The sequence below is a fragment of the Aspergillus multicolor genome (genome assembly GCF_047715735.1).
Source record: "Aspergillus multicolor strain CBS 133.54 unplaced genomic scaffold BDW74scaffold_5, whole genome shotgun sequence".
In the NCBI taxonomy this organism is placed as follows: Eukaryota; Fungi; Ascomycota; class Eurotiomycetes; order Eurotiales; family Aspergillaceae; genus Aspergillus; species Aspergillus multicolor.
In genome coordinates this window covers 327,891-351,213 of record NW_027395956.1, presented here as the reverse complement: position 1 = coordinate 351,213, position 23,323 = coordinate 327,891, and the positions used below count along the sequence as shown (strand labels likewise).

Here is a 23,323-nt window from a genome sequence, read left to right as displayed (position 1 = left end):
TTTTTATTTTTCTTGCTGGACAACCAATACCTTCATTGCAAGGGCATACAGACAGACCCAGCTTTTGATTTCGCTTCTGAAGCCGAGATTCATTCAATGGCCGTTTTGCGGCGCATTCTTGCGTCTTCTTCCCATCACCGCCCCCTTCAGCAATGTTTTTATTCCGCGACAGGGACAACGCCGTGTTTGAACGTGCTCCCCCCTCTATGCCGGACTCTCCATGACGACTCCAATAAGGCGCTCCTGCACCAAACAGTCAGGACTTCCTAACGATCCAATAGAAGTGCCGATTCAAGAGGTAGATCTCTTCAGATACCAGCGATACCGGTGGCTGTGAGCTTCCCCCTCACGGACATTGATCACGCTGACCTGACTGGCACAGTGACGACGATGCGAAATCCCAGGCAGTCCGCTACCGCGAGTTCAACGTACACGCCCTGCTTCGTGTGGCTGCGGAACTTGTTGATCAACAGGGCCTTACATGTAAGTCAAAACAGGTCACCTTCTGAGCGACCGTATCTGACACTTAATTCCTAGGCTCGAAGATCCGCAAGCGCGTCGAGGGACAGTATAACAAGGCTTTCGTCTTAACCATGAGCAATGGGCGCGAGGTGGTTGCCCGGCTCCCAATCCCAATGCAGGACCAGCGCTCTATACCACTGCTTCCGAAGTGGCGACGCGCGACTTTGTACGTGACTATCTTCAAGGCTCTACTCTGCACCGCTCGCTGGCGCGTACCTGACAATAGGCTCGCGATATCTTGTAGATACCCAATCCAAGGGTCCTGGCATCCTCGTCAGATGCAACAAACGCTGTCGGTGCCGAATTCATCATTGAAGAGAAGGTCCCCGGTCACCCCCTCGGCGGCCTTTGGGCCCAGATGCCAACACCAGCACAACTTGGAATCATAGACCAGCTCATTGACGTTGAGAAGAAGCTTGCGTCGGTATCTTTCACGAAGCACGGTTACATTCATTACGCGTCTGATCTAGAATCTGCGCCTTTGCCTCCCTCTACGGTGGATTGGATTGAGCCCTTATCAAATTCTGCCATAGGGCCATCGAATGATCGGAAGTTATGGCAAGACGGACGAGATTGAATGCCTCTTGATAGAGGTCCTTGTGAGACAAACTGATCCCAGCTCTTATTGCCTGGGCCTAATACTTCTCTAGGGACCAGCTTGCTCGAGTACGCCTTAGCAATCGGAGAAACCGAGCTCCAATGGGCTGAGTCTTACGCAGTACCAAGAATAAACTCCCACAGGTCCATAGAGGAGCCCGAAACTTCAGAGCAGTACATCCAGCTCCTCCAGCAATACCTGGAGATAGCGCCTTATCTCCTATCCGGCCTACAGGAATCAACCCTGCGAAACACATTATCTCATTCGGACCTACATCTCGACAATATCTTCATTGACCCGACAACAAACCAGATCACTGCAATCATAGACTGGCAATCCGCTGCAGTAGCACCACTTGCCCTGCAACCTTTTCATCCGCAAATGCCTGAGCTCTCATTGAACCCTGCAAGCGACGAACAGCCGCAGCAGGAGGAGAGTCTTCTCGATTATTACTACCAAAAGGCGAAGGCGGCGGGTCTACCTCGAAGACCCTCGCAAGACCTCTACTTCCGCGTTCGCATAAGCCCTATGACCCATATAACCGGATACTGGGAACGCCACGACCTATTCTTCCTGCGGCAGTCCCTCATCAGCGTCATCGCGGGGGATAATTTCTATCCCATCGGCACGCTGTGCCCAATAACCCTCACCCGCGAGAAGTTACAAGCCCACCGACGCGAAAGCGACCTGATCTCGGGGATCGCGGGTATTATTCGCCAGCTGAACGAGCAGGGACACATACCGATCGGGGAGATGGTCCCGGCAGAGCAGTACGATAATGCGCGGGCGCTCAGCGAGTACTTCAAAAGAGAGTTTATGGATTTGGCTGAAGATGACGAGAAGAGGGCGTTGCATGAGGCGATTTGGCCTTATTAAGGGGCATCGGACTCACTGAGTTAAGTATCATAAGGACACCGGACCTCAAATTTTAATGTGTGGTGTGAATGGTATAGGTGCATGCCGCGCTATGCCTCCAGCCCTTGCACACTCCTCCCTCTGCATTGCATCAGGATATACCTGTTCTGACCACCACTTCTAGTGGACGTGTAATGATACGTACCAGCCTATTAACCGGAAAAGTTGAACATATTTTTGGTTGCGGACGATCGACCAGATCTCGCGGAGCTATGCAGAGTACCAACAAGCAATGGATGGCTTCACTCCAGTCTCACCCCTCAAGAGTCAGCTGAGTAGGGGCGTCGAGTATAACTCTGCCCCAAGACTCATCAAGAGCCTACTCACAGAGACAGAAAGATCCATAGATGTCACGGGGCTTCTGAAGGGATTCGATCACAGTAATTATGGTCCGTAAATAGCTGGAGCAAGAACACCGCGACCCCGAAAGAACGTGCAGAAGCCCATAGTGCTTGGTTTCTATAGCGATAACCACTGTCTTGATTGTAGACTGGCCGTAGAGTGTTAGTATTAGATCCGTATTGAAGCCATGGCTACAACTGGAAATTCTTCCTTTTATGGTAGAAGGCAGTGCACAAATCTCACCCCACCCTTATAATTATTCAAAGTGTGATTAGTTTAGTACCTGTTATATAAGATAACATACAAATATATTTACTGTTTTCTCTACGTGATGTACTTACCTGAGTTGCGAAAGGGACAACTGCCCGTTAACATGTCCGCGCGAATGACCAGCAACCACCTGACGCTGCATCATGACAAGAATAATTTTATTTCTAGGAGACTAAATACGCAAACAGGATAAAATGCAAATACAAACATCCAGGGGGCTGCTTATATGATTTAAGGAAACAAGATGACGCTACTTAACCCTTGTGAGTTAGGGTTAGGCAGAGGAGCCAAGCCCTAATAAGCTTGATCGGCTCGAAACCACGAGAAACCATGAGGGTTCATTAGTAGCAAGCGATATGCTACTAGGCGCTTTGCGGCAGCGAAGAGGGCCAGACGACTTCGAATCTCACTATACAGACCGATGTCAGTCTGGGGGGCCTTTTATCTAAGGACTGCCGTCAGTGGATCAGAGACTCCCAGCGATGTTAGGAGAAGGGTACCATATAGTATATGGTAGGCTCTGCATCAACTGCCGAGGTGCCGACGGCGTCGAGTTGACAGGTAATAGACCACGTGGAGAGCTTAGCCAGGGCAAGTTAAGCACCAAAATTCTTGCCCTTTCTAAACTCTGCCGGCACCTACTCTGTACTACGTAGTCCATAGAGTCAGGGCAAGCTAATATAAATGATTGATTGGGTTTCAGTGCTAAGCCTACCTCACTACCCCGGTGAAGAGAAAGATAATCGAACATGATCTTAGGCGGAAGAGAGGAGGTCCAGACATAGTATTTAATATTTGGCCAGGTAGCTTTAATGGTTAGCGTCGGTACTTGGCGATCCGGAAGAGGCCGGCCAAGAGAGCCCATAGTGGTGCCCATGAACGTTGTCTTCACCCGTTTGCGTGGGCGGGTGTACGATTTCGAGGACAAGTTTACCGAAGTTGCAGGTTCGATTCTTGCCCTGGCTGTTCTAGTGTTTTTTTTTTGTTTTTTTTTTTTGTGTTGACCGCTACGGACGATGCAATATGCCGAAGTCATGCCATTGCGTGTGGTACAGTATACTGAAACCGAATGAATAAATACAGAATCGCTAGCTAGATCATAACCATGATTCGTAAATTCAATGTCGCATAAAGACCTCCAACTCCCATCTTCACTGCTTAGGCAGAAACCTCCCTTTCATCATGCTATGTTTGGACATTCTGCCCCTTCAGCTCATCTTCGCTGCTTTCTCCTCTCCACCCAAAACGACTCGCTTCCTCTCTCACCGAGGTCGAGATGCTTGCTTCGTACGAAGCGCTTCTTCTCTCGAGTCACCAATGAGCTTCGACGCACTTAAGCGCCCTCCTCCTCGTTGATGCGGATGGCACCCTCGTTGCCGAGTCCGCTGGACCAGAAGCCGTCGACATAGAGGTTAGTTCCGGTGGCGGCATCGTTGGCGATCACTAGCCAGTAACCGAGAATGCCCTGAATGATGATATCGTGGATGGCAAACAGGATGGTCTCGCCAGTAAGGCCGACCTTGAGGGAGAGAGGACCGACAGCAAGGGTACTGAACTCGATTAGCATCATCCTTGCGACAAGGAAATGGGGACATACATTGGGTACAGAGCCTTGGCCAAAAGCGCAACAGTCGCGATAGCCGAGAAGAGACGGCGGGTGTGAGAGTCCCGGTTGCTGGAGGCGCGGGTTCCCTTGACGCCGATGTGGTAGATGACGGTGATAAAGGCGATGGCGCTAAGGGCAAACCAAACCCACTTGCGCGAGGTGTTGGGGGCGTAGGTGCCGAAAAGACCAGTGGCCAGCATCACCCAGTCGGCAGCAATGGCAGCAAAGAGCGATGCGCCGGGGAGACCGGAAAGCAGAGTCAGGGCCGCAAGAAGTAGAGGGTCCGTGATGAACCAGTTGACATAGCGGAGCCAGAGGATCTGTCGGACAATGCCATACTCGGTATCCGGAACGTGCTTGTGCTTGTGCTTGTATGTGTCATGCTTCCAATCCATGCCTTGTCCAGTAGCGAGGGCGAGGTAAATGATAAACGAAACGGTGGTTGCGGTAGCGACGAGGTAATGAACGACACGCTTGGGCTAGAGGATGTCAGCGACTGCACCATTCCAACTATTCCAGAGCTACTCACAAGCTGCACGCGATTGCTGAGAATGTAGAACACGAGAGACGAAAGCGCCATAAGTACAGTGACAACCCTATTCCAATCAGCATTGTCCACAGTCTAGAAACGAGGATCTCCATACCATAATGTCCGCTTGGCAGCTGTGTCAATGGCCTGGTAGTGTGGGCGGTCCGGAATTACTGTGGGAATGGGAGCCACAGAGGAAGTGCTGGTCCATGACGAGGTCGATGTGAAGGAGGTAGGTTCGGGATAAGGAACGTCTTTGGTGATGGTCTCTGTCAGCGTCTGGGTGACGGTGACGGTGACAGTCTTTTTGAGAGCTTCGATCATTTGGGCGTTGTCAATCATTTTGGCGATGTATCGTACGGACTATTCCTCCACTGGTAGCGTGCGCAGCCGTTGACAACGGACCCCGGGGTCAGACTTGATTTATAGGCGTACAGCAGCCGAAAGCGATGATGGTGACATTCCAGGTCTCGATCTGAGTGGAGCGAGGACCGCTGGGTCCTTCCGGAGCAGAAGGTGCCATTCGCTGAGGAGCATTACCCGGGGTGGCATGGCTTCGGTGGTCTTACAATTCCATCGTCATACTGACAACAATGCGTCGTCATCGAATCGCGAGCTCGCCGAAGCTGCCTGGTTCTTGAGCGGTGTCATCGCCGGGGATTGGCTCGAGAGGTGAGCTTCTTCTGGTAGGCTCTGCAGTGGTTGGAAGCAGAAGAAATGCAAGTCAGCTGAGAGTCTGAGACCGGCGGCTCCAGTGGTCATCGACGCGGGAGGACTGGGTCTTGGCGGGGTCGGGACAGGTTCCGGCCTCGCCACTGACGACAGCCGCTGCATGGATATTGGAGTAATCTTCAAGATGGGCGTCTTGTATTGCTAATATACACGACTAAAAATATGGTCAGAATCAGGGATGCACCCGGGAGGTGTGACCCCACTAATATACATGTCTACTGGAGTAGATGTCAAAATCAAGGATGTGCACGGTGTTCCGCTCACGCCGACCCACCCTGTCCCTGCACAACCTCCTCGCAGCGATCGCAGGCCTTGTCCTCGGCGGCCTCTGCGTCTGGAACCACGTAGCGCCAGCACCGGGGACATTTTGATGCTTGCGGGCTGAAAACAAAAACTGTTCCCTTCGTCCCATTGGGTAGCTCATACTCTTCCCTGTACTGCCATTCGGCATTTGCTATTGTCTCGGGGACGGCGTCTTCACTTCCGCTCAGTGTAACAGAAGACACAACAAAGATGTCAGCCAGCTCTTCCAGCTTTCGTTGCAGAACGGACTGGCCAGCAGTGCTCGGGAGCTGGATGTGCACAAAAGACTGCAGGGATGAGCCGGTCTGCTTGTTGCTTCTCGCCTTTTCCAGCATGGTCTTGATAACCGAGTGGACCGAAACAATCTCCTGATAGTCTTCAATCAGAGAAGAGTCCTGCCACTCGGAGGCAGGTAGTGCGACAGTACGTCTTAGAGGGTGCTCGAGTTCGGCTTTGAGCGCCTCCGGCGTGTGCTCCCAAGTCTCCTCCACCAGCAAAGGCGTGATGGGACCGAGAACTTCCTGCAGATGCCGGTAGATGTGGAACAGTGTCGTTTGGGCAGCTCGTCGGCTAGGGCTATTTTCTGCGTGAGTATACAAGCGGTCTTTGGTAGCTTCCATGTAGAAAGCAGAGAACTCGAGATTAGCCCATCGGTTGACGGCACTGACTGCCTTGTAGAATTCGAATTTCTCGCAAGCTGTGCGAGCAGTTTGGGTCATTTCAGAGAGATGTAGAAGGGCGATGCGATCGACCAGCAGTAGTTGATCATACGAGGTTTTGTTCTCATAAGAGAAATCTGCAAGGGCACCAAGTAGTAGCTTGAAAGTAACGCGGTACTTGTGCAAGCTAGTATGGACTGTTTGTAGGACCTGCTTGCCCATAACAACGTCGCGGGTGTAGTCACTGCTTGCGGTCCACAATCGAAGAGCGTCCGGACCTAAAGCGTCGTAGACCGGTTTGTCATTCTCAGCTTGCTTCTTTCCCTTGCCCTTTTTCTGCTTCAGAGGTGGAAGAAGAGTTCCGGCCATAATGTCCTGGGGTTCCATGACATTGCCAATCGACTTGCTCATCTTTCGGCCCTCTTCATCGAGCGTAAATCCATGAGTGATCAAAGTCTTGAATGGGGCGCGAGGGGCGTCAATTTGACCGGAAGCGAGCTGGTGCGCGATGTAGGTGAGGAGACCCGACTGGAACCATCCACGGTGTTGATCGCTACCCTCGAGATAAACGTCGGCAGGGCGCCCATGCTCGCCGTAAGGAGTTTCAACCTCTGACCAGCTAGTGCCACTGTCAAACCAAACGTCCATGGTGTCCGTTCCGCGTTTGTAGGAGGATTCTGACTCTCGCAACGCAGGCGGAATCCAATTAGTATCGTTGGCATCATCCGTCCACCATGCGTTGATTCCACGTTCGTCAATCACATTCATTATATGAGAAACACTGTCTTTAGTAAGCACAGCCTCGCCCGTGCCCCGGTGGTAGAGAGCGGGAATAGGAACACCCCAAGCTCGTTGGCGAGAGATACACCATTCACTTCTGTTCTTGACGAAATTCTCGAGCCGCTGACGTCCTGCCGCTGGTACAAACTCGACGTCGTGGAGAGACTTGAGTGCGCTTTCCTGGATATCGGCCACATCGGCGAACCATTGCTCAGTAGCCCGGATAATGATCGGTCGTTTGGACCTCCAGTCATACGGGTATCGATGCTCGTAGCGGTGATGCGAGATGAGTTGGCCTTGAGATTCAATGTATTCAAGTATAGCAGCATTTCCGTCACCCTGAACACTTTTGCCGCTCAATCGTTTCGGTTCGTCGGGCATGGCAAGGTCGGTGAATTTTCCGTGGTCGTCGACAGGCGCAAATGCAGGGATTCCGCGGGCAAGACAAGCTTCGTAGTCGTCCATACCGTGTCCAGGAGCGCAATGAACAAGTCCAGTTCCCGAATCTGCGGTCACAAAGTCTGCAGCGATTAGCGGTTGCGAATCCGTGTTTGCTGCTTTGAACAACGGCCGGTACGTGGTGTTGTCTGCTAGCTCCGAGCCAAGAATCGCTGGCACAATCACAGAAAGGTCCTCCTTGAGAAGACTTTCCAGAGACTCCAGGCGAGACTTTGCGACGAGAAGATGGCCATGAGCCGCAGATTCGACGATTGTGTATTCCAGCTCCGGGTGAACAGCGATGGCAGCATTCGCCGGGAGAGTCCAGGGGGTAGTTGTCCAAATAACAGCACTGATGTTTTTTCCATTCAGCAGATGATCCTGTTCCAAATGCGAGGGTACCTTGACCAGTGGAAACTTCACAAAAGCAGCCGTAGAAACATGATCGTCTTTGTATTCCAGCTCTGCCTCCGCCAGCGCGGTGCCAGTCGAAGGCGACCAATAGACCGGTTTGAATCGTCGATAGATGAGACCCTTCTCAACCATTTCGCGAAAGATTCCAAGTTGCCGTTTCTCAAAGTCCTTGTCCATAGTCTTCCAATGGTTCTCCCAGTCCGCCATTATCCCAAAGCTCCGGAACCCATTCATTTGCTTCTTCACCGTCTTCTCTGCAAGGTTCCGCGCGACCTTCCTTGTAGCAGCTGCTCCAACAACGCCGCTCTCATCCTGGGCATCTTTCCGCGCCTCCAGGGCTTTTAGCTCGATGGGTAGTCCATGGCAGTCCCAACCGGGCACATAGCGCACCCTCTTTCCTGCACCGAGCTGTACACGGCAGATTATGTCCTTGAGGATTTTGTTCAGGGCGTGGCCGACATGGAGATCACCGTTCGCGTATGGTGGGCCATCGTGGAGGACAAATGGTCGGTCCGCAGGGCGTTCACGGCGTTGCCAGGCGTAGAGCTCGTCGGTGCATCGCTTCAGGTATTTTGTCTGGTCGGCCGGAGTTACGCGCGCCGGGAACGTCGACTTTGGCAGCTTCAGTGTCGACGACCACGATCGCGCCAGCGTCCGCGGCAGTTCGGGCATGCTATCGCTGGAGCATATCCTACTTGGAGGACAATTGTGTGAAAATGTCGAGGTCGCAGCGCAGAAGAAAGGTCGCGCGCTGTGGATCGGAGCTCCAGAAAATAAAATGGCTTGGCGTCCAACTCCGAGAAGACCCACCCCCAGCAAGGTCGACAGGAAAGTAAGATCAAATTCAACCTCAGTTTTTCATGAGATCGTAGTCTATGGAGCGCGTCTTCGATAGAATGATACAAAAAAAATATCCAGAAGTAACATATCTTGCATCGATCGTTTGGTGGTAGATGATAAAAGAAGCGCGGTAATTTTAACTGAATTACCGGATGATGCGTCAATATATAGTTAAACAGCTTACTGCCCCGTTCTTCATAACCTCGAACAGGAGCCCAGGAAATCCAAATAGCTCCGTGTTTCCCAAGCCCCCATCATGTCCACCTTGAGCTCTCTGCCCTTTCCCTGTACTTTCCTCCCACCCACCGAGGAATTCGACGCTGCTTTCAGGGCTATCGCCCCATCCTCTGTTTAGCACCATAGGCCTCTCAAGAGATCGCTCCTCTGCGGCACTTGCATACGAGCCCTTCCAAACACCCCTAAGGCGCCCAGAGATCTGGTCATATGGCGTTTCTGAGGTGACAACTGACGCGGAAGAGTTGACAGAGGGGTTCAGTTCGATTCTCCACCGACTGCGTCGGTACCGATTGAACGGGTACGATCCCGGCACGTTCCCATGTACCACAATCTTAGTCACGACTAACCGAGATGAAGGTGAAGGGGGAGTTGGGTCATCAAGACCAGAGCTGGGAAATGCTGGCCCGGACGTAGTCGGGTATGATATGAAGGCATCAAAACCATGGTGAAAGTAGTTGAAGAAGCATTCCGACGGTAATGACGAAGGGTCTAGAGTGTTCGCTTGTGAAAGGCCCTCGTCCGAGTCGTCACTGACGCTGTTATTTGACGACTGGTCTGTATCATTAAATTCAATTCCTCTACCTGATGCTGGACTCATGTGGATTATTTCATCGCCACCGTGACCGCCAGCGGTACGATGGATGGAAATCCTGCGATCGTTCCTACGGTATATTGCATCCGGTGGTCCGAATTCCGCAATGAGATCCTGAGGAGTAGTTTGCGATAAGGTTATGTATGTTGGTGGTGTTGACCTTCGAGCAACCTCAAGTTTACCAGCACCTAGAATGGTAAACTCTTCGATCTCGTCAGCCACGAACTCTTTGCTCTTGCCGGCGAGAGCAGGAGACCGGGGATATTGCGGCTGCTGCGTGAACAGTTTAGCTCGCACTTCTGGCCATGATGAGCCTTGGAAAATTGACATCGACGTCGCCGGTAGAGCTGCAGAAGACGAGAGTAGGGCTACAAAGTCGCATTCTTCCGACCAAGCTGAGTCCTGAAGAGGAAATGAAAAAGCTACACCTGGGTATGATAGCACATACGTCCCATACGGAGACGGCGGTGTTGGCGGTATGTATTCGCCAGGATATGAAGGACCGAAGAGGCGGTTGTAGACATGGCGGAAACCCGGACCCTGTGGGGAGGTTGGATGCTCTTGAGGTTTGGGAGCTCCCTTCAGCACTTCCTGATTCTTGTAAACTAGTGGTATTTTGGCGAAATCCAAAACTTCTATCAGGCGCAGCCTTTGATCGGGGCCATCGAATCGTAAGCGTAGACCGTTTGACGTGAGTTGCAGGGTGACGGGCTGCTGTAGGGGATCCAATGCGGAGTACGCGATATCGATCGCGGGGTAGGTTTGCGGGTGTGCTTTGATACGGCTCAAGACATTATGAAGGGAAGCACCGAGCGCTGCGAGGATTAGTCGCTGTTGAAAAGGTAAAATGGGGCAGACATACTGATGAAGCCTAGTCCTTTCCCGGGGTAGATTTGAGCCTGTGGTGATGCTTTTGAGGCACTCATGATAAGCTGCAAGGCGCAACCATGCCGTGAGGGGTAACAAAAGCGAAATATACTAGGATGATTAGGACTTTGAAACCGGCTCTTGAAATAGAATGGGTGGGTTAATAGTATGAGGTCGCTGACTTCGTTCAAGTATATCCAGGCATGTCAGTAGCAAAATCACGGTGTCGTCAAGACTCAGCTTGTATGAATCTGGTCAGATGGCGATTGGGGACTGAATCATGTGAGCGGAGGGGATGACCGATCCAAGTCACATGACGGTCCGTGCGCTGGCGGTGCGGTTTGTTTATGTTTTCCTTTTCTGGCCAGCGGAACAACAGCCGACAAACCACCGGAACGATTATTTGGCGATCACGATTTCTTATTCGAAACCTGCGCCTATTTTACTCGATAAAACTTATGTCTAGTCATTGTTTCAGTATCTAGTTGCGACCGTCTTCACTCGCATCATGGCCGGCCCCCAGCGGGCTACTTCTGGCCTTCCCACAAGGCGAACGACCACGCGACAGCCGACTCGACGGGCAGGCTCTGCGATCCCAGAACGCCAGACCTCCACGGCATCACCAGCACCGTCTACGAGAGCGCCTGCAGCTAGCCGGACGCGCGCATTGAAGCAACCGGCCGAGCCTGCAAGCGTAACTGCGAAGCGAAAAGAGAGGGACATCGAGCGAGAAATCAACGAAGACACAAGCATACATGTGGTTGTACGGTGTCGGGGTCGCAACGAGCGCGAAGTGAAGGAGAACAGCGGAGTAGCACTCCAGACCGAGGGAGTTAAGGGGCAAACCGTCGAGTTGTCAATGGGCCCTAATGCAGTATCCAACAAAACCTACACGTTTGATAAGGTATTCTCCGCCGCGGCAGACCAAGTCACGGTATACGAGGATGTTGTCCTGCCAATTGTCACTGAGGTATGATTGCCACCATTGAGATCCACCACGCGGAAGGCAATGCTGATTACTTTGCAGATGCTGGCTGGGTACAACTGCACGATATTCGCATACGGACAAACTGGCACTGGAAAGACGTACACAATGTCTGGAGATATGACGGACACTCTGGGTATCTTATCTGACAACGCCGGTATCATCCCTCGCGTTCTATATTCATTGTTCTCCAAGTTGGCGGAGACGGAGAGCACCGTGAAATGCTCGTTCATCGAGCTTTACAACGAGGAACTCCGAGACTTGCTCTCAGCAGAAGAGAACCCGAAGCTGAAGATCTACGAGAACGAGAAAAAGGGCCATATGAGCACCCTAGTACAAGGGATGGAGGAGACGTACATCGATTCCGCGTCCTCAGGTATCAAGCTCCTCCAGCAAGGAAGTCACAAGCGTCAGGTTGCTGCGACAAAGTGCAATGACTTGAGTTCTCGAAGTCATACAGTCTTCACTATCACGGTAAACACTAAGCGGACGACAGAATCCGGAGAGGAATACGTGTGTCCTGGCAAGTTGAACCTGGTCGATTTGGCCGGTAGCGAGAACATTGGGCGAAGTGGTGCTGAAAACAAGCGCGCGACGGAGGCCGGTCTGATCAATAAGAGCCTGCTTACTCTTGGTCGTGTGATTAATGCCCTCGTTGACAAAAGCCAACACATTCCTTACAGGTAAGTTTCAGCGACAACGGGCAAGATTAGTGGCTAACACTCAAACAGAGAGTCGAAGCTCACACGCTTACTCCAAGACTCCCTCGGAGGGCGCACTAAAACATGCATCATTGCTACGATTTCGCCCGCTCGAAGCAATTTGGAGGAGACGATCTCCACGCTGGACTATGCTTTCCGAGCGAAGAACATCCGCAACAAGCCGCAAATCAACTCCACTATGCCAAAGAAGACGCTTCTTCGCGAGTTCACGGCAGAAATTGAGAAGCTGAAGGGAGAGTTGATTGCGACCAGACATCGTAATGGTGTGTACATGTCGGTTGAGTCCTATGAAGAGATGACTATGGAGAACGAGTCGCGAAAGATTATCAGCGAGGAGCAGCGAGCCAAGATCGAGTCTATGGAGTCTAGCCTGCGCCACAAGGTACAAGAATTGCTTGCTGTGACGAGCAAGTTCAACGACTTGAAAAGAGACAATGACGACACACTGGCCGCTCTATGTTCGACCAATGATGTCCTCCAACAGACCGACATTGTCCTGCAAAGCACCCGAGCCCAGCTGGAAGAAGAAGAAATGCTGCGAAGTGCCCATGAGCAGACTGAACACCAGCTTCAGGATGCTGGCCAAGCCCTCATATCCACCCTCGACCAGACTGTTCACGACATCGACAATTTACAGTCGAAGTTGGATCGAAAAGCAGAGCTCGATGCTACCAACACAGAAATATGGCAAACATCGTCTACTGAGGTTTTGGATGTGACGAAGCAGATTGATCAGCGAGTTGAGAGCTTCCAAACGCAGCACGCGGAGCTCCTGGAAACAACTGCAGCAAGAGTAAACGACTTCATTGCCACAGAGATCTCTCACATTGCGTCCACACGGTCCGATCTATCCGAATATACCCGATCACTTGGCATGGCTTACGAAGATGCCAAGGCCGAAACATTTGGCGCTCATGAAGACATGAACAATGTGCTTGAGGAGATTAAGGACTTGCGTGAGGAAGCCAAGTCCAAGGTGGGGGAGGGCCTAAATGGTCTCTCTGCTGCCGCAGCTCGGATATCCGAGGAGGTTATAGGTGAATTTACGGAATTCCACAGCCAGGTAAGAGATAGATCCTACCTAGGCTATCCTTCCCATTGCTAACAAGCCCAGCTGCACACATCCTATAGTGATCTAGGAAAGGATCTCAAGTCGATCTTTGAGACGATGACTACACATCTTGCAGAGCAAAGGAACGAAATAGACAGGCTGAGGGTCGAACTTCAGAATGCGAACCGCCAAAACATAGAAACGACGCACAAGGTTTCTGCCAACCTCGCACAAGCTATTGAAGATGAACATATTGCCGCAGAGTCCGAAAGAAACCTTTTGATGTCACATATCAAGGCGTTAGTCGAAGAATCTCGCCAGAAGCAATTTAGCCGTCTGAAGAGTAAGATTGATGGCGTCAGGACGGAAATTTCATCATCTGGCGAAATGCTGGAGCATGCCACGACTCACCATGATCGTCAGGTCGATGAATGGGTTTTCAAGTCCGAGCAGTTTGCCAAAGACGTTGATGCCTCGAAAGACGAGGTCAAGACAAGGCTTCAAAATGACTGGGAGGTGAGTATCTGCTCTGTTGCCTTTGTATAACCTTACTAAGTGTATAGGCCTTTGATCAGCGCAATTCCTCTATTCGAAAGGCGACAGAATCTGTGCACAAGGAGACGGTACGCATTGTTGACGCTCAGATGGATGATATGGGGCGACAAATGGAAGCTCTGGACGATTTTGTGGCCAAGGCACGGTCTCAGAATGGTCATTACCGTGACGCGCATCTTTCTACCCTAGACACAATTACCAACGACATCCGCAAATCCTACTCTTCGGTTGAGGGGCGGATTGACGGCTTGAATGACCGAATGACCCAGTTCCAACAGGAAGCAACCCGTCAACATGCCATACTGGAAGGGTCCATTGCTCCACTCTCGGAAGATATTCGGAAGCCCCTTTCAGACCTTTCTTCCACTATCCAAAATCGGTCTCTGGAAGAATATATTGCGACTGGCGTTACCCCAAAGAAACGAAAATACGACTACCCTTCTGCCCTGCCAAGCACAGAGCCGCATGAGACTCTCAGGTCTCGACTACGGACAACAAAAGATATGGAAGTTCTACCTTTCAACGACGAGGAAAGGCTATCCGTCCCCGTTAGCTCTTCAGGAAACTCTCCGGCAAAAGGCTTCGTCTACAATGATGCTGAGGACGAGGTAGGAGCTCATGCACCATCCGTGACCAACGTCAACCCCTCCAACACTGGACTTAGGGAAGTCGATGCAAACGTTGCCGCCAGACCGCTCTCGTATAGTATGGATGACAAGAACGCAGCAGATCAGGATGTATCTGGTGCCAACTCGGACGGGGCAACAGCAACCGACGGCACGGATGAACCCCCAACCAAGAGGCGTCGCTCAAACTCGGCTGCCCTTGAGACTAAGCTACCGAACAAAATGCTTGCCAGGAGGATGGCTGGTATGATGGAAGGGAGGGAAAATGTCCCGCCCCCTGGAGTTTCCAATGGACGAAGGTTGAGAGGCCGCCCGTCGCCCTAATGCCATTCTTAATCGGAGGCACTTTGCTTCCTCACTGCATGTATTCTTATACCCCATTACTTTTCTCTGGATCTGGGTTTCTAGGCGTTCTGAGGAATATCGAAACCTGTATCGAGGTTTTAGATCGTTTTTTTCTGCAATGCTTATTGAGGCTTTCTGTTTTCTCATTTGGGCTTGTTCTTGTGTTTTGATTTCGGGTTTGGCTTTGCTTTCTTCTCTTCATTCCCGCTAGTCCTTTGGCTTTGTTCAGATACCTTTTTTGATTATCGGGCCAGTTTTGACCTAGATACTATCAACTACCCTCGTGATTTTACATGTTTCTTTTCAGCAGGTATCTCAGAATCTTGTGGGACATGTGTTAAACCGTCCTATCGTGTCATCGTTTAATCAAAGTTCGTCACTATCGATTATTATAGATCAACACGTTCCTTCCTCTGCTACTGGCCCTCAGGGATGGCCTTTGACCCACTGACGTCTTCCCCCTCCACCCCAGGGCCGACGCCGGAAGCACCCTCAATACCCAGCTCTCCAAGCGCGCTGGGGTCGTGAAGAGACTCTCCGAATTCCGTCGGCAATCCCCGCTCGCCGTTCTCAATTACCAACTTTAATTCCTCCATTCGCCTGGCAAACTGGTCCATCATCTCCTCTAGTCGCTGTGAGCCCGGTTCCTTGCCCCTGCCAAGCGTACCGGGTGGGAGACCCGAGGTTCCCCGGATCTGGAGCATGAGTGCACCGTTCGCGGACTTCTCGCCGGACGCGTTGTTCTCGAACGTAGGTGCGGGGAGGAGTTGTGTATTCAAGATTTGCCAGGAGGGCGAGAGGCTGTGCGCAGAGGTTATCGTTAGCTGCCCTTGTGGGGACGGCTCGTCTCGTTGATTATCCGACGGTTGGCCTTGCGCTTGAACTGGGGCTTGTGTTTCTCCAGCGGGATAATTGTCCTTGTGCGCCGGCGGTATATGGTCCATGTCAAGGATGATATAGTTATCCCTTATGCCTGGTATGGAGCCCGGTAGGAGAGACTCTTTCCGTTCCTGACCAGCCTCGTATGGGTCTTCGGGATCCTGTTCTTCTGGACCAGGTGCGGAACGTTGGCTTGTCGCTCTTGACTTGCCCTTCCCATTTGGATTTGAGTAAACATCGTGTTCGGGCCCCAGAGAGCGCAATGCAGCCTCCGTTACGATGTCTGTGTCGTCATCAGAGAAGATGTAGTGGACGGTTGGGTGATAGTATTCCGAGGTGTGCGTATCCTCGATCAAGGTGAAAAACGGTTGGGGTAAGATGTGCGGTAAAGAATGGGAAGGACTTTCGTGTGTTGTTTGAGCATGGTCATCTTGTTCGGCTTGGTGTGAGCCGCTGTTTGCTCCAATATGCGGGCTTGGGTGGTTTGGGGTATCGGTTGGGTGCGGTTGCGTGGCTTGGTTGATGCTGTGCGGTCGGGAGGGCGGACGTCGGAGAGATTGCTTTGACGTGGACGTGGAGAGGGCGGGAGATGTGGCGAGCTTTGGAAGAGACATGGCCGACAGATCTGGCTACATGGTCACGATCATTGTGGGTTGAAGGTTGGGAGGAAGCGAAGCGTTGAGGCTCGAGGGCCCAGATGAGGAGAAGCTCTTATCGATAAGGACGGTCAGATGACTTGGCCAGGCCAGGCACAAGATCCATCCATCTATCCATCCATCCATTCGTAGTGAATAGACATGGTGAGAGCCATACGATGAGTATTGAGAAGAGCACATGGATTTTGAGAGTAGCACAGTATCATTAGAAAGTCAAGGTATACAGAAAGGGTATCATATCAACCGCGCAACTCCAACGCCGTATCCACTTTGATGAGCCGAGCGAGGTTTTCATTCGTCGTTTTGTTTCCATTCAAATTCTAGTCAAGTTTAGCAGATGTCAGAATGAATTGTAAAGCAGAGCATACTTTGCCGACACATTGGACAAAGTCCTTTGGAGGACTCTTGTTGGATCCAAGTCATAAGGCAGTGCTAAACAAAGACATCAGCTTAGGTGAGAGGACGGTGATCCATGATATACCATATGAAAGGAGTGGCCGCACTTTCCAAGCACTATAGCGCAGAGTTAGGACCGGACCAGCTTTCCTCATCATGGGGACTCCTCACGCAATGAGCAATCGTCGCCGGGAAATTTGCAGGTCGGACAAGTGCCGTCAAACTGGACGCGACAGATGCCGCAGACCTCATCCTCGGGCATATCCCAGCGCCAGGTAGCGACGGCATTCCATTCTTTGAGCGTGACCTTCATGGCCGATAGTAGGTAGTAGATAGAGGTCGGTGACGTGGTGCTCGTTGTTTTTTGGCAGCAAAGGTGGGAGGAAGATCGGTGGAGCTAGCGATAAGGAAGGGCAGTTTCCAGGGTAATTCTCACATGGGGGGAGATTCGGGAGGGCGCCGACTCCGCATCGCCAACTGATAAGTCTCCAACACAACCATCACCAACCACCACAGGGGCCCTTTCTCTCTCCTCTCCGCGTACTCTAGTGTCTAATTCTATCATCTTCATCTCCAACTCCAATTCCCAGCGACCCACAGACCAGGAATGTAAATACTAGTCACTTCCCCTCACACATTCTATAATCATGGCTCTCGCAGCGATCCGCAGCTCGTTTCTCTCACCGACCCGTTTCATACGACCGACGATGACCGTGTCCCAGCAAATACGAACCCAGTCGCAGACTCGTCAGGTCTCGTTCTCATCATACCTTGTCACTCCAAAGGAGCTGTCGGAAGCTCTGAAAAAGAACCCAGCTACCAAGATCTCTACATCTCCTCGCGTGATACCTTTATGCGCCGCATGGTTCATGCCCAACGACCCTGAGGGCCGCACAGGAATCGATGTTTTTCGTAAACACCGAGTACCGCAAGCCCGCTTCTTTGATCTAGACGCGATCAAGGACACCGAGTCACCCTACCCACATATGCTTCCCACCGCGGAGACATTTGCCCAAGCGATGAGCGAGCTCGGAATTCGGCGTGACGATGAAGTGGTAGTCTACGATACAGAGGAGCTTGGTATCTTTAGCGCTCCCCGTGTCGGCTGGACTCTGAGAGTGTTCGGACATCCCAAAGTCCATATTCTGAACAACTACCGGCTGTGGGTTCGCGAGAACTACCCGACTGAGACCGGCGAGCCTCACAAACCGGAGAAGACGAACTACCCTGTGCCTAGCTACGACTCAAAGCTTGTAATCCCTTTCCGCGAACTCAAGGAGATCGCCAAGGAGCACCGCAAGGAGGGTGCGAAAGAAGTAGAGATCCTCGATGCCCGCTCCAAGGGTCGCTGGGCAGGAACTGACCCTGAACCGCGCCCGGGTCTATCCTCTGGACATATTCCTGGATCGACTAGCCTGCCATTCCAGGAATTGCTGGATCCGGAGACGAAGACATATCTCCCTCCGGATCAATTGCGAAAGGTGTTCGAATCGCGTGATCTGGATCCGACCAAGTCCATCATTAGCTCCTGCGGCACTGGTGTAACGGCTACTATCATTGAGACCGCATTGGGGCTGGCTGAATACGGTGACCCTAGCATTCGAAGAGTTTATGATGGAAGCTGGACGTGAGTTGTCCCTCTCGAATGTCACTTCTCAGATACTTACCATATGGTCAGGGAATGGGCTCAGCGTGTCGATGGAAAAGATGGATTGATCAAAAAGGATAAATAAGCAGACAGCACCGCTGGTCTGCTTCGTTTGCCGCTTATTTCTCAAAGCTTGTCTGACTCGGTGGTTGTTGCAAGTAATGCATGTCTCAAACTCACGTATGACTGAGCGGTAGTCTATCTTATAGACTGTAATCACTGTAATGCAATAGATGTACTCACTAGCGAAATATTGTTTGACCATTGAACTAGCCAAAGCCAAACAAAAGAACAACGTTTCTTTGCTTCGGACTCACCTTGTAACGCAATGCTTAGTAAGAATGCAACTTCAGGTCCGCCAGTTGATCCGATACTTCGGTGGCTTTCAGTGTTCCATCACTTCGGCCGCACTTCTACTTCCTACGTCAGCCAAAAGACACAAGATGCTGCCGATGAAAACTTTTCAAGAACTAGGATCCGACTGTGAGTACCTTGATTCTGGCCTCGCTGGTGATGGACGTGGCTCATGCTCAAATCCTCCGTCCGCGCGCTACGCTACTACCCCCACATTCCTGATCTCTCCGCCGACACCGATCCACAACCTCCCTCAAGCTTCAGCTGACCGAGAAATATAGTCGCAGTTTCTAGAACAGGCTATCTGGAGTAGGGCGTCTGCGCCTACAGCCGCCTACTAAATTACACAACTGCCTGCGTTTGCCGACTCCGCCACCGAACCGAACACCACAATGTCGGCAGGACGCAAGGTCTTCCACTGTGCCGTGGACGAAACGGCACTAACGACGAACATCAGCGAGATCAAAAAATGGGCGACCAACGGGGCCATCACTCTCATCGTCCCTCTGTACAGTAAGGCCGCTCGGATTTGATCCCCGCCTGCCTCGTCATCCACTCACACTATTTTCAGCTCTCGAGCGCCTTCATGCCTTGAAGAAAGCCGGGTCGCAGGTCGCCATCAACGCTCGAGAGGCGGTTCGTTTCCTTGACCGCGCAACCTCGGATAAAGGCAACGCTGCTTCCGAGAGAGTCATATTGCAAGGGCCGATGGAACAATTTGAAAATTGGAGTGAGGCAGAGAAGTTTTTCTTGCCGGAGTTCGAAGAGGAGCCAGAAGCTGCCGGGGCTTCCGTTGCGGCCGGCGAGCCGATTCAGCAGGACAAGCGCGTGGGAAAGGATGGTGACCGCAGAAAGAGCAATGGCGCCACGGACGACCTGTCCCGGATGCTGCTCAGCAAGCTGAACTTCAAGAAGGATTCGGATGCCGTCTCGGTTACTTCTACGGGCACTCATAGCGGCCCCGCCTCGCGGCCGTCCTCCCGGAGCTCTCGCACAAGTCCAGAGTGTGCGACCAACCATGCTACAAATGGAGACGAAGCGAAGGACCTCAAGAACAAGGGACACCGCCGCACCGCCTCCGGCTCTACTATCCCCGTGGTGCCGCCCGTACTGCGGCCTCTGATTAGCGCACTTCTTTGGCAAGTGCACAAAAGTCCCGATGCCTCCAATGCTGCGAAGACGCCTATCCTGATCAGCAACGATCGTAATACGCAAATCTGGGCGCAGAAGTTCGGCATTGCCGCCAAGAACATCCACCAGTTGCGGACTTCTATTCAGTACGAAGAAAGAGAGTACAAGAACCGATGCAAATACGTTGAGAAAACCCAGACCGCAGAGCCAAAGCCTTTGCTCTCTTACGAAGAAGAGAGCGACGAGGACGAGCTAGTGTTCGTTCCCCGCGGTCGCGGCAAAAGCGCATTAAAAAATGGGGGCTCGCGTGGGGGCAACAGCCGCAAAGCCTCAGCGCCAACTAAGTCCGCTGCGCCTCCTCTGGAAGCCACGATAGAGATTCCAACCCAGCCGATCGACCCCAACTCATTCAGTCGGTCGCTGGGTGTGACCACGAAGCCGAAGCAGGCGACGGTTGATCTGAGCACTCAGGCTGGTGCCTCACGTGGAATCGCAGGCGCCTCGCGGAACAATGGAAACAGTCGGCGCGGTCCAGCGCGTGGACCATCCCGTGGTGGCAGCCGCGGTCGTGGCAAACTCTGGGTTCCTTGATCGTACGATGCAGGTCCGTCGACCTTTGTGTGTTGCGACGGATTGACCATCAATACAACTTCGCAATAGACCTAATGGTTCCTTTACGAAGCAGGAAAACGGTTGTATCTGCCTAGCCCGGCTCAGGTTCTCTGTCAGTTTCCTTTATGGGTGAGACAAATGGGTATTGCGCGGATGACCATGGATGCTAATCTCGGAGGATGAATGTGTCAATAAACGGTACTATTTCTCCCCGGGTCAATCACAGAACATTGTGCTACAGCCTCGATGGATTCAGATTCGCTTCAGGTCCAGTGCAGGCGTCGCGCTTTGCGTTCCTATGATCGCTCATATCATCTCATGCCTTTACTCCTTTACTTTCGGTTAATCTTGGAGGAATCGGGGCTGCTGTTTTATCTGCGACATGGGTAACTGTATGTTCCCGTGTTCCGATCCGATCAGTATGCCTTAAAGAGCTAGGCTATTCAACATGCTACTCTTACTCAATTACCAACACCATCTACCTACAAGGACAGGTGGAGTGGACCGCCCTTCTTTATTGTCCCGCGTTGATTATTATCGGCATCACCAGACTGAAACACGATGCCAGTTAGTTCTTTTGAATGAATACATTAGATGATATCTAGGACTTCTTTATGAGTAATCCTTCCCTTACAAAGAGTGTCACTCTACCCCGCAATGATCCCGTGGAACAGTCCAATCACTTGATTGCAGCCACTGGGCCACTCGTTTCCCCTCATCGCCGCGACAACCACGCGCTGACAACGAGACACTGCCCTGCCCTGCCAACAGCTCGTACCTTGATTCGTGTTTTGATATCGTACATATATGTAGCCCCTCCTCCCCCTCCTTCCTCCTGCTTACCGGTAGTCTACCCGGAGCAAACTATACTTGCAAACAATCATACCATCCACCTGAACCACTATACCAGACCAACCCATCTAGACAACCAATCTACCTCTTCACAATAATGTCTACTTCCCTCGATACCTCCCTCGACACCTCCACAGCCCCCGCCGTTGACACAACCTCCATCACCATCTCCCCCATCGAGCGCCGCGACTCCCTCGAGAAGCACCTCATGACCCGCCCCGACCCGCAGGACCTCAAGGACAGGCATATCTTGCTGGACACGAATGTTGCTCCGTGCGTACCCCTTACCCCTGTCGTTCTCTATAGAAATGCTGTCTGGGGTAATGTGGAGCTAATGAGGCTATGCGCGCGACAGGTCCATCCAGGCAATGGCCCAGAAGCTCGATCGCCAGCAGGTCTCGGATAATCTGAAGAAGAACCTCGAGCATCGGCCGGAGAGGGATGAGCTTGTTGAGCGTGAGTATCTGTTACCATTACCTCTTGATATTTGCGTGTGGGAAGTGGTGTGCTGACTATTTACTTTGGTGCATAGGTCATATCCTTCCTGCTGATGAGAAGGCGCCGGTTGATCAGTGATTTCGGAGTTGACTTGAGGTCTTAACTATTAACGTGATGCGGAGATGGGATATGCGATATGATTTTACGAAGCGGAAGGGTATGGCGTTTCTATTAGTATGATGAATGACTGCGCGCTGTCTATACCAGGGCTGCTGGGACGGCTGGAATATGGTCGGTATGGAAGTAGGAACAGTCGCTGGATCAATCAGGTAGTTTGGTTCATTCATTTATCGTACGCTTTTCTCGAACAATGGAAATATTCAAGGTACCTTAACCGGTACATAAAATTCACAATCATCATCGCTCATGCCGGATCACGTCATGCCATACCATGCAACACCATAAGACTTACAATAGACCTTCCAGTCTCTCGTCGTAACTCGTAACAGGCTGAGGCACACCGAAGCCGAGATCAATAAACATCCATCTCAACCGCCGCCGACAAATCTGGCTTCCACCCCTTCGGTCTCTCACTCCCCCGAACCAGGATACCATACGCCGCGCGCTCGACCTTTTCCACGCTACTCCCCATAATCTCCGCCTTCTTGCCCCAGTCGCGCATGATCTGATAATCGTGACGGCGTGGGATACTAACACCTTCAAACTCGGCCCTGATCTCTCTCAAATCACGCACGACATCGGCCTGCGCAGGAGGCAGTCTCGGCATCCCATCCGACGCATCAGTATGACTACCCGCGGAGAGCGACGTGACGGCGAAGCGCATAAGTTCACCCGTAAGATCAAACAGACCCATCACGTAGTCGTCCTCAGTAACTAGGATTTCGGGAGGAAGGTGTTGTGCCACTTGGTCGCGGGTAATGAGGGTTTGCGTCTCGAGGTAGTGTTTGAAGGAGAGGGCTTCGATGAACTCTTGGATTCCGCCGCTGAGATTGCGCAGGTAGCGGTAGTTGTTTAGGCCACGGGTTTCGGGGACGGCGGAGACGAAAAGGTCGTTGATCTGCGTGAAGCGGGGTTCTGTGTCCTTGATAATGAAGGCGGGGATAGGGGCGTTGGCGGTTCGAACTCTGTGTTAAGCGATTATGAGGATTCTGTTTGCTTGCAAGGGAGTGCGGGGACGAACCGCTGGAGGGAGAAGATGCTATAAGGGAGACATGTTAGCTTATTTCTAGAATATAATTGGGGTTAGAAGCGTACATCTTCTTGCTGAGCGCAGTGATATCACGGCTGATCTTGATCAGTCGCTCGCGGCGGTCGTGGTGTTGGTCTAGCTCGTCGCGGAAGCCCTCAAACATGGAGAGGATATTGGGTGAAGGCTCTGAGTCTGCCATTGTTGCGGATGACGAATGCT

General features: G+C 51.9%; 10 protein-coding genes across 10 annotated transcripts; 5 read left to right on the top strand and 5 right to left on the bottom strand.

Moving 5' to 3' along the window:
• Positions 1–220: 220 nt before the first annotated feature.
• Positions 221–1,996, top strand: BDW74DRAFT_175498 (phosphotransferase family protein; the record flags this gene model as incomplete). The annotated part of the gene is made up of 5 exons (XM_073728339.1): positions 221–333; positions 383–483; positions 538–688; positions 781–965; positions 1,173–1,996. 5 exons carry the CDS (start codon positions 221–223, stop codon positions 1,994–1,996), a joined length of 1,374 nt encoding a protein of 457 aa, XP_073586444.1.
• Positions 1,997–2,976: 980 nt separating this feature from the next.
• Positions 2,977–3,948, bottom strand: BDW74DRAFT_112179 (uncharacterized protein). The gene has a single exon (XM_073721810.1). It carries the CDS (start codon positions 3,681–3,683, stop codon positions 3,114–3,116), a length of 570 nt encoding a protein of 189 aa, XP_073586443.1. The 5' UTR covers positions 3,684–3,948; the 3' UTR covers positions 2,977–3,113.
• Positions 3,832–5,466, bottom strand: BDW74DRAFT_112172 (opsin family protein). The gene is made up of 4 exons (XM_073721809.1): positions 4,898–5,466; positions 4,783–4,849; positions 4,245–4,732; positions 3,832–4,197 (listed from the first exon to the last, which is right to left on the bottom strand). Exons 1-4 carry the CDS (start codon positions 5,122–5,124, stop codon positions 3,981–3,983), a joined length of 999 nt encoding a protein of 332 aa, XP_073586442.1. The 5' UTR covers positions 5,125–5,466; the 3' UTR covers positions 3,832–3,980.
• A 308-nt stretch (positions 5,467–5,774) lies between these two features.
• On the bottom strand, positions 5,775–10,703 carry BDW74DRAFT_166381 (uncharacterized protein; the record flags this gene model as incomplete). The annotated part of the gene is made up of 5 exons (XM_073726546.1): positions 5,775–8,537; positions 8,568–8,872; positions 9,034–9,037; positions 9,133–10,592; positions 10,640–10,703. The coding sequence occupies 5 exons, from the start codon at positions 10,701–10,703 to the stop codon at positions 5,775–5,777; spliced, it is 4,596 nt and encodes a 1,531-aa protein (XP_073586441.1).
• Positions 10,704–11,099: 396 nt separating this feature from the next.
• Positions 11,100–14,930, top strand: BDW74DRAFT_112165 (putative kinesin family protein (BimC)). The gene is made up of 5 exons (XM_073721808.1): positions 11,100–11,614; positions 11,672–12,312; positions 12,361–13,414; positions 13,466–13,918; positions 13,966–14,930. The coding sequence occupies exons 1-5, from the start codon at positions 11,153–11,155 to the stop codon at positions 14,905–14,907; spliced, it is 3,552 nt and encodes a 1,183-aa protein (XP_073586440.1). The 5' UTR covers positions 11,100–11,152; the 3' UTR covers positions 14,908–14,930.
• A 414-nt stretch (positions 14,931–15,344) lies between these two features.
• On the bottom strand, positions 15,345–17,172 carry BDW74DRAFT_166379 (uncharacterized protein; the record flags this gene model as incomplete). Its single annotated transcript, XM_073726545.1, has 3 exons — positions 15,345–16,436; positions 16,945–16,976; positions 17,031–17,172. The coding sequence occupies 3 exons, from the start codon at positions 17,170–17,172 to the stop codon at positions 15,345–15,347; spliced, it is 1,266 nt and encodes a 421-aa protein (XP_073586439.1).
• A 184-nt stretch (positions 17,173–17,356) lies between these two features.
• On the top strand, positions 17,357–18,787 carry BDW74DRAFT_148013 (sulfurtransferase). Its single transcript, XM_073723637.1, has one exon. It carries the CDS (start codon positions 17,507–17,509, stop codon positions 18,488–18,490), a length of 984 nt encoding a protein of 327 aa, XP_073586438.1. The 5' UTR covers positions 17,357–17,506; the 3' UTR covers positions 18,491–18,787.
• A 126-nt stretch (positions 18,788–18,913) lies between these two features.
• Positions 18,914–21,229, top strand: BDW74DRAFT_148010 (uncharacterized protein). Its single transcript, XM_073723636.1, has 3 exons — positions 18,914–18,990; positions 19,143–19,374; positions 19,433–21,229. The coding sequence occupies exons 2-3, from the start codon at positions 19,254–19,256 to the stop codon at positions 20,581–20,583; spliced, it is 1,272 nt and encodes a 423-aa protein (XP_073586437.1). The 5' UTR covers positions 18,914–18,990; positions 19,143–19,253; the 3' UTR covers positions 20,584–21,229.
• Positions 21,230–21,553: 324 nt separating this feature from the next.
• BDW74DRAFT_175490 (RPEL repeat-containing protein) lies at positions 21,554–22,032 on the top strand (the record flags this gene model as incomplete). Its single annotated transcript, XM_073728338.1, has 3 exons — positions 21,554–21,729; positions 21,812–21,912; positions 21,989–22,032. The coding sequence occupies 3 exons, from the start codon at positions 21,554–21,556 to the stop codon at positions 22,030–22,032; spliced, it is 321 nt and encodes a 106-aa protein (XP_073586436.1).
• A 394-nt stretch (positions 22,033–22,426) lies between these two features.
• Positions 22,427–23,303, bottom strand: BDW74DRAFT_175489 (translin family protein; the record flags this gene model as incomplete). Its single annotated transcript, XM_073728337.1, has 3 exons — positions 22,427–23,039; positions 23,096–23,113; positions 23,170–23,303. 3 exons carry the CDS (start codon positions 23,301–23,303, stop codon positions 22,427–22,429), a joined length of 765 nt encoding a protein of 254 aa, XP_073586435.1.
• Positions 23,304–23,323: the final 20 nt, after the last annotated feature.

Bases quoted from the DNA above. Each gene is read 5' to 3' on its own strand.
- BDW74DRAFT_112179 (XM_073721810.1), bottom strand. From the start codon at position 3,683: ATGACTTCGGCATATTGCATCGTCCGTAGCGGTCAACACAAAAAAAAA.
- BDW74DRAFT_112172 (XM_073721809.1), bottom strand. From the start codon at position 5,124: ATGATTGACAACGCCCAAATGATCGAAGCTCTCAAAAAGACTGTCACC. The intron at 4,850-4,897 runs GTATGGAGATCC...TGATTGGAATAG, and splicing joins GCTGCCAAGCGGACATTATG to GGTTGTCACTGTACTTATGG. The intron at 4,198-4,244 runs GTATGTCCCCAT...AATCGAGTTCAG, and splicing joins GCCAAGGCTCTGTACCCAAT to TACCCTTGCTGTCGGTCCTC.
- BDW74DRAFT_112165 (XM_073721808.1), top strand. From the start codon at position 11,153: ATGGCCGGCCCCCAGCGGGCTACTTCTGGCCTTCCCACAAGGCGAACG. The intron at 11,615-11,671 runs GTATGATTGCCA...ATTACTTTGCAG, and splicing joins TCCTGCCAATTGTCACTGAG to ATGCTGGCTGGGTACAACTG. The intron at 13,919-13,965 runs GTGAGTATCTGC...CTAAGTGTATAG, and splicing joins GGCTTCAAAATGACTGGGAG to GCCTTTGATCAGCGCAATTC.
- BDW74DRAFT_148013 (XM_073723637.1), top strand. From the start codon at position 17,507: ATGGCTCTCGCAGCGATCCGCAGCTCGTTTCTCTCACCGACCCGTTTC.
- BDW74DRAFT_148010 (XM_073723636.1), top strand. From the start codon at position 19,254: ATGTCGGCAGGACGCAAGGTCTTCCACTGTGCCGTGGACGAAACGGCA. The intron at 19,375-19,432 runs GTAAGGCCGCTC...CACTATTTTCAG, and splicing joins TCTCATCGTCCCTCTGTACA to CTCTCGAGCGCCTTCATGCC.